The sequence below is a fragment of the Rhinopithecus bieti genome, unplaced genomic scaffold (assembly GCF_001698545.2).
Source record: "Rhinopithecus bieti isolate Rb0 unplaced genomic scaffold, ASM169854v2 scaffold_28822, whole genome shotgun sequence".
Lineage (NCBI taxonomy): Eukaryota > Metazoa > Chordata > Mammalia > Primates > Cercopithecidae > Rhinopithecus > Rhinopithecus bieti.
The window spans coordinates 21,601-29,636 of record NW_016812536.1 but is presented as its reverse complement, the minus strand read 5'-3'; the positions used below and the strand labels follow the sequence as shown (position 1 = coordinate 29,636).

The following is an 8,036-nucleotide window of genomic DNA, read 5'->3' as shown; positions in this document are numbered from 1 at the left end:
ACGCTGGTTGAGGAGAGGCGGCGGCTTCACTGCCGGGCGCTGGCTGGGGAAGGACCGGGCGTGCGAGGAGGATTTTTCACGGGGAGGGGCGGGCGGGCGTCGGGCCCCGCCCTGGAGGACCCGCGCGGGGCGGGAGGCCGGAGAGGCAGCGCCGGGGTCCGCGGGCCTCGGATGCACCGTGGGCTGTTCCCTCTGGGGAGAGGCCGGGGCGGCCCCAGGAGCTGCGCCGCCGCCCCCAGGGATCCCCCCAGGAACCCTAACCCGGGTGCGGCCCTGAGCTGGGTGGCGGGCGAGGCGGGAGGCGCTGTCCGCGGTCGGGTGCTGATCGGAGCTGTCCCCACGGGGTGCTGACCGGGCTGCACAGGGACGTCTGCACAAGGGTCGCCCAGCAGGGCTGGATTCAGCATCGAGTACACGGTACTCAGAGGATGCTGGCCGGGGTTAAAAGTGGACTTTGAGCACTCAGTAGGGACTGCACAGCCGGACAGAGGTACCGACAGGCACGGGAGAAGTCAGCACCCACAGAGGCGATGTGCGTCCCATTGGAAACACTTTTTCTTGGGCACCGTGTTGCTGGGCCCTGTGTAGGGAGCTTACCCGCCCTGGCTTGGGATGGAGCCCTGTGGGGAGGGCCATGGTTGAAGCTGAGCTCAAGAGGGTGGCTGTGGGAGGAGGCGGGAGATCAGGGTCGAGGGCGCAGAACTAGGGAGACGGCAGAACACTTTTTTTCTTTCTAAAATAGAGACCGGTGACCGGGCGCGGTGGCTCATGCCTGTAATCCCACCACTTTGGGAGGCCGAGGCGGGTGGATCACGACGTCAAGAGATCCAGACCATCCTGGCCAACATGTGGAAACCCCATCTCTACTAAAAATACAAAAGAATTAGCCAGGCATGGTGGTGCGTGCCTGTAGTCCCAGCGACTTGGGAGGCTTAGGCAGGAGAATCATTTGAACCTGGGAGGCGGAGGTTGCAGTGAGACAAGATTGCGCCACTGCACTCCAGCCTGGTGACAAGAGCAAGACTTTGACTCAAATAAATAAATAAATGAGAGAGAGAGAGACCGAGACCGGCTCTCTGTATTGCCCAGGTTGGTCTTGAGCTCCTGGGCTCAGCTATCCTCTGGCCTCAGCCTCCCAAAGTGCTGGGATTACAGGTGTGAACCACAGCACCTGGCTAAATATTGGCTAAAGAAGGAGGCTGGAGTTTCAACAAGAGTGCAATCCCTTTTCCCCTTTGATAAAAGTTATGTGCCCTAAGATTTATGTCTTAGTTCTGTGGAAAATTCTTTTTTTTTTTTTTTTTTTTTTGAGACAGAACTTGCTCTGTCGCCCAGGCTGGAGTGCAGTGGCATGATCTCAACTCACTGTAAACTCTGCCTCCCAGGTTCAAGCGATTCTCATGCCTCAGCCTCCCGAGTAGCTGGGATTACAGGCAATCACCACCACATCCGCCTAATTTTGTGTTTTCAGTAGAGATGGGTTTTCACCATGTTGGCCAGGCTGGTCCCAAACTCCTGACTTCAGGTGATCCANTTTTTGAGACAGAACTTGCTCTGTCGCCCAGGCTGGAGTGCAGTGGCATGATCTCAACTCACTGTAAACTCTGCCTCCCAGGTTCAAGCGATTCTCATGCCTCAGCCTCCCGAGTAGCTGGGATTACAGGCAATCACCACCACATCCGCCTAATTTTGTGTTTTCAGTAGAGATGGGTTTTCACCATGTTGGCCAGGCTGGTCCCAAACTCCTGACTTCAGGTGATCCACCCTCCTTGGCCTCCCAAAGTGCTGGGATTACAGGTGTGAGCCACCACGCCTGGCCTGGAAATTATTCCTTAGGAAAAGATGAGGCACTTGAGTGACAAACATCAGAAAGTACATGGCAGAAGGAGCTCATGCAAGTCGGGAAGGGAGGTATTGCCATTCCAGCTCAGAGAGAGGCCTGTGGCCAGGGCCTGATTGAGCCTGCACTCCTTGGTGCCCCATTACGATTTATATTTTATGCCAATTACAGTATTTTTCTAAGAATGGCATTTACTTGGCTGGGCACAGTGGCTCACATCTGTAATCCCAGCACTTTGGGAGGCCAAGGTGGGTGGGTCACTGGAGCTCAGGAGTTTGAAACCAGGCTGGAAACATGTCTCTACCAAAAATACAAAAACCTGGCCGAGCCCAGGAGGCGAAGGTTGCAGTGAGCTGAGATCACATCACTGCACTCCAGCCTGGGGGGCAAAGTCCCCATCTCAAGAAAAAAAAAAAAAAAAAAGCCATTTACTAGTTTATGCTTGCCTTCTTGACTTCGGTTGGCTGGAGAGAAGAGAGGCTGTCATCTCTCTGTGAAGCCCTAGGCTCCAAGCATGGTGCCCAGCACGCAGTAGGTGCTTAGCAGACATGTGAATGAATGAATGAATGAGAGCTTATGGTCTCTAACCCAGTCTGGGGCATCAGGTCTTTGCCATAACAGTCTTTTCCATTTTAGAAGCACTAAAAACACCCCCATTTCTGAGGTTCAAGGAGTCTGGGCCTATTAGCTACTCCCTGCCTTTCCCATAAAAATTCAAATCTCTTCCCAGATTTCATAGTTTGACCCTAACTTTCCAGATTTCCTTTTGATGACGAGTCTTTTCACCAAACTGGTGAATCTGGACACCCACATAAATGACCCATCCAATACCCTGGTCAGTCAGTCCTTGACTTCTGATCTGTCAACAGTCTTTGATACTCAACTGTAGTGACCTCTCCCACAAAGTGCCTCCGGGATCTACCTTCATCTGGAGTTGCAGCAATCTTAAAATCTTTTTCTTTTGAGACAGGGTCTCACTCTGTCACCCAGGCTGGAGTGCAGTGGTGTGTCCTTAGCTCACTGTAGCCTCACACTCCTGGGCTCAAGGAATTCCCCTGCCTCAGCCTTCTTGAGTAGCTAGGACCACAGGCACACACTACCATACCTGGCTGGTTTTTTGTCGTTGCTGGTGTTGTTTTGTAAAAACAGGGTCTCACTATGTTACCTAGGCTGGTCTTACACTCCTGGGCCCAAGCCCAAGCAATGGCCTCCCAGAATGCTGAGATTACAGGTGCGAGCCACAGCATCCCACCCGAAGTCTTACAGTCTCAAATTTCATCTTAGATCCTAATCCCCATAACCTTCCTCAAGCCTCTCCCCTTCCTGCCCTCTCTCTTATCGGAGGGTCACTCCCAGGTCCCATGAGCATAAAGACCATGAGATAGGGGATGCTACCCCCAGTTTTATCTGTGGACCTCAGTCTTGTCCCCAGAGCACAGGTGGAAGATCGTTGGCCTTAAAGTCTGACAGAGGCGAGCCACTCTTCATTTTGCCACCAACTTGTTGAACATGGGCAAATGACACAATCCCTCCAGATCTTGGATTCTTCCTCTGAGCAGTGGTGCTGTGGGGACCACACGCTGTGTGTAAGCCCCAGACACAGGCCCTGGTGTTTGTTGGTGATCATTTGAGGCTCACCTTTCCCCTGCTCCTCACACTGGGGCCATGGCCTCGCAGTCCCCCCAGGGCTGCTCTGTGCATCTCAGGGATACATTAGTGAAAAGGCAGCATCTCTTTCCTGAGGCAGTTTATGCTCCTTACATCATGCACATTTTATCCAATTTACACCTTCCTCCTGTGCTCCTCAGAGCATCATCGTATGGATGAACAAATGGGGGTCCACAGGAAGCTGAATATCCCTCCTTGAAGTTCTCTCCTCCTCTGGCCTGTGGACCATGGGTTTTCCTTCCTGACCACCATCCGTTGTCAGCGTCCTTCCAGACTCCTTCTCCTTCAATGACAAATCAAGATGTTGTGTCGTGACCATTTTAACATTTTCCTTCCTCTATGGTGCATGAATGGCACAGACAGTACAAAGCACAAAATTGATTGGACTTAGAAGGGAGAGTTGGAATTGCAACAGTTTCCACAATCCTGACCACAGCAATTCTAAAAAGTCAGAGAACATTTTCTGACAACTTTCTGAGAGATTAGAAAACAAATGCAAACTATCAGTCTTTATTGTACTCATATTTCACAGAAATCACAAACACAAAATAAATATGCCAATGGTTAAAACTACAGACAGACATATTTAATAAAGATGAAAATTAAGAGTTCTACCTTCAGCATGGTGAAGTCCTAATGCCACCATTTCCTGAATCTGGATTTTTATGCATCCAGGTCTCTGATCACTACCTCCTACTTTTCTTGGTCTCTTTCTTGCATCATTACTACAACATTCACTTTTTTTTTTTTTTTTTTTGAGACAGGGTCTTGCTGTGTCACCCATGCAGGAATGTAGTAGTGCAATCTCAGCTCACTGCAACCTCTGCCTCCTGGATTCAAGCAATTCTCCCACTTTAGTCCTCAGAGTAGTTGGGACTAGAGGTGTATGCCACCACACCTGGCTAATGTTTGTATTTTTTGTAGAGACAGGGTTTCATCATATTGCTCAGCCTGCTCTCAAACTCCCGAGCTCAAGTGATACACTCACCTCAGCCTACAAAAGTGCTGGGATTACAGGTGTGAGCCACTGCATCTGGCCTTTTTTCTTTTTTTAACTCCATAAGAAATGTGCTTCAATTACTATTACTAACAAATTATCCTCAAATTTAGTGAATTAAAACAATTAAGTTGTTATTTACAGTTGTTTGTGTTAGGGGTAGAAATTCAGGAAGGACTCCAATGAGAAGTTGTTGCGTGGGTCTCTTTTAAGGTTTGGTTGCAGCTGGAGGTGAGCCTGGCTCAAGGTCTGAGATGGTTCATTTAGAAGGTTGGCAGTGGATGCTGAGTGTGAGCTGGGAGCTCTGCTGTGGCTGTCACCAGCATATCCACTGGGCTCTCCTGCATGGTGGTCTCAGGGTAGTTTCTTTTCTTTTCTTTTTTTTTTTTTTTTTGGAGACAAGTGTCTCACTCTGTCACCCAGGGTGGAGTACAGTGGCATGATCTTGGCTCACTGCAACCTCCAACTCCCTGGTTCAAGTGATTCTCCTACCTCAGCCTCCCGAGAGGCTGGGATTATAGGTGCCTGCCAGCATGCCAGCTCATTTTTTTTGTATTTTTAGTAGAGGCGGGTTTTCACCATGTTGGCCAGACTGGTCCTGAACTCCTGACCTCAAGTGATCTGCCCACCTTGGTCTCCCAAAGTGCTCAGGCTACAGGCATGAGTCACCGCACCCAGCCAAGGGTAGAGTTTCTTACATGATGGCTGGTTCCCATCACAGTGAGGATCCTGGGAAGGCATGGCCTTTTCTGGTCTAACCTTAGGAGTACTACAGCATCACTGCTGCTGTGCCTATTGGTCAAAGCAGTTGCAAGCCTACCCAGTTTCAAGAGGGGGGTCACAGACCCTAACCCTCCATGGGAAGAGTGTCAAAGAACTTGGGAGCTGTGTCATAAAACCACTACAAATCTCCCATCCATGTGTCATGAAACCACCGCAAACCTCCAGTCCACTGAACCTCACACTTTCCTCATCATCCACTCAAGTTTCTTGCCTGAGATCAACCCTCTCAATCATCAGCTTGTCCTTCTCTTCTGGATCATTTCCATCAGCAAACAAGCACAACCTATGTTAAAGAAAATGGTAATTCTCACCTGATGGTACAGCACATTCAAAATCATGGCATTTACAACACTGTTATGCCTTAAAGAAAGTGACAGTTGGCCAGGCGCTGTGGCTAACACCTGTAATCCCAGCACTTTGGGAGGCCGAGGCAGAAGGATCACGAAGTCAGGAGATCAAGACCACAATGGCTAACACGGTGAAACCCCATCTCTACTAAAAATACAAATAATTAGCTGGGCATGGTGGCGGACGCCTGTAGTCCCAGCTACTTGGGAGGCTGAGGCAGGAGAATGGCGTGAACCCAAGAGGCAGAGCTTTCAGTGAGCCGAGATCACGCCACTGCACTCCAGCCTGTGCGACAGAGCGAGACTCCGTCTCAAAAAAAAAAATTCTTCTTCTGGTTTAAGAAAGAAATCTCACACATAATTATACCTTTCAGAAAACAGATTTCTACCAGTGCAGAATATGATTATAATATGCATCAGAGTTGAAGTTTTTAAATAGATTGCTACTATCAGGATTTTTTTTTTTTTGAGACACGATTTTGCTCCGTCGTGCAGGCTAGAGTGCAGTGGTACAATCATAGCTCACTGCAACCTCTGCCTCCCAGGCTTAAGCCATTCTCGCCACTTCAGCCTTCCAAGTAGCTGGGACTACAGGTGCATACCACCACACCCAACTCATTTTTGTATTTTAGCAGAGGCATGGGGTTTCACCATCTTGGCCAGACTGATCTCGAACTCCTGAACTCAAGTGATCCGCCTGCTTTGGCCTCCCAGAGTGCTGGGATTACAGGCGTGAGCCACCACACCTTGCCAGGAAATTTTTTAAATCTCTGAAATCTGAATGTCTTACTAGACTCCTTCATATAACGTACATGCCCAAAGACACTATAATAACTGAACAAACAACAGGATTATACACTTTCGTGAAAGTCTTTGCACTGCAGCAGGGTCATAGCCCCAAGGAGGACAGCACTGCAGCTTCGACAAATCTCTCTCTGACATACAAATTTTGGAGAGTTTTCCATTTACTGTGATGAGTGCAAAGGGAACAGGCCCAGCAAAGTATGCCAGGAGCTATCAAGCTGGAGAATGTTTGATGTTTGGTGAGAGCTTCTCAGATTTCCCCAATTCCTCCCAAAGATGCACTAAAGCTGGTGATGACAGGGCTCTGCCTGACAGGGACAGTCCCTGACAGGTTGCTGGAGACCCTGAACAGATTTCCCAGGCCTCTTACACCCACAAACTTGTCATCCTGGAACTCCCAGCATAATTACCTAATTTGATTAACAAACACGGTCTTTTTTTATTTTTTGAGATAGGGTCTCACTCTCACCCAGGCTGGAGTGCAGTGATGTGATCTTGGCTCACTGCAACCTCTGCCTCCTCAGCTCAAGCAAACCTCTCACCTCAGCCTCCCGAGTAGCTAGGACCACAGGCACCCACCACCATGCCTGGCTAATTTTTTATTTTTTTGTAGAGACAAGGTTTCACCATGTTTTCCAGGCTGGTCTCCAACTCCTGGGCTCAAGTGATCCACCTGCCTTGGCCTCCCAATGTGTTGGGATTACAGGCATGAGCTACCACGTGTAGCCTCAAAAACTGTTTTTATCCTCTGGATCTAATAGCTAAGTTCTAAGTACAATCTTACTACATAGGCCACAGGATAAGAGACCAGGCAGCTGGGAGGGTGGCACTTCTTCCTTCCCCTGCCTCACTTTCTCACCCACCCACCTTATTTCCTGCAGCTTCAAACAAACTGCTTGCATGTGAATCCTGGTCTCAGCTACTCCTTCTGAAAGAATCCAGTCTAAGGCATCCTGTTAATTATGACACTCACACTTAAATTATCAAAGCCGAGTTAAATCAATATTTTTACCCTCTTCCTGAACAATACAAGGACCAGAGAAGTATTTAACTATTTACTCCAGTCCCAAGTTAAATTTTATTATTATGTATTTTAATATTCTTTATTTTTCCTTTTTTTCCTGATGTTTTAGACAGAGTCTCACTGTCACCCAGGCTGGAGTGCAGTGGCATGATCTTGGCTCACTGCAGCCTCGACCTCCCGGGCTCAAGCAGTCCTCCTGCTTCAGCCTTCCAAAGTACTGGGATTATAGGTGTGAGCCGCTGTGCCTGGCTATTATTTTTCTTTTCAAGACACATAGGAATTGTTATCGTTGCTTTAAACCATCAATGTTTACTTAGATTTACCCAAATGTTACCTCTTACTGGATTCTTCATTCCCTTTTCTTGTCAGATCATCCTGTGATACCACTTCTTTTTTTTTTTTTTTTTTTTTTTTTTTTGAGACGGAGTCTCGCTCTGTCGCTCAGGCTGGAGTGCAGTGGCCGGATCTTAGCTCACTGCAAGCTCCGCGTCCCGGGTTTACGCCATTCTCCTGTCTCAGCCTCCCGAGTAGCTGGGACTACAGGTGCCCGCCACCTCGCCCGGCTAGTTTTTT

The 8,036-nt window shown here is 48.8% G+C and overlaps 1 protein-coding gene across 3 annotated transcripts in view; it reads right to left on the bottom strand.

Annotated features, from left to right (window-relative positions):
* LOC108545020 (uncharacterized) overlaps positions 1-8,036 on the bottom strand; it is a 22,520-nt gene that overhangs the window by 990 nt on the left and 13,494 nt on the right. Inside the window, exon 4 of one of the 3 annotated variants that reach the window (XM_017896427.1) lies at positions 3,225-3,791. The exons of 1 other annotated variant lie outside the window; for it this stretch is intronic. In XM_017896427.1, the coding sequence (XP_017751916.1) occupies positions 3,645-3,791 (147 nt within the window). In that variant the 3' untranslated portion in view covers positions 3,225-3,644. Of the gene's footprint in view, positions 1-3,224; positions 3,792-5,110; positions 5,572-8,036 lie in introns of those variants that run through there. One more of the 3 variants, XR_001890007.1, reaches the window with a different exon arrangement.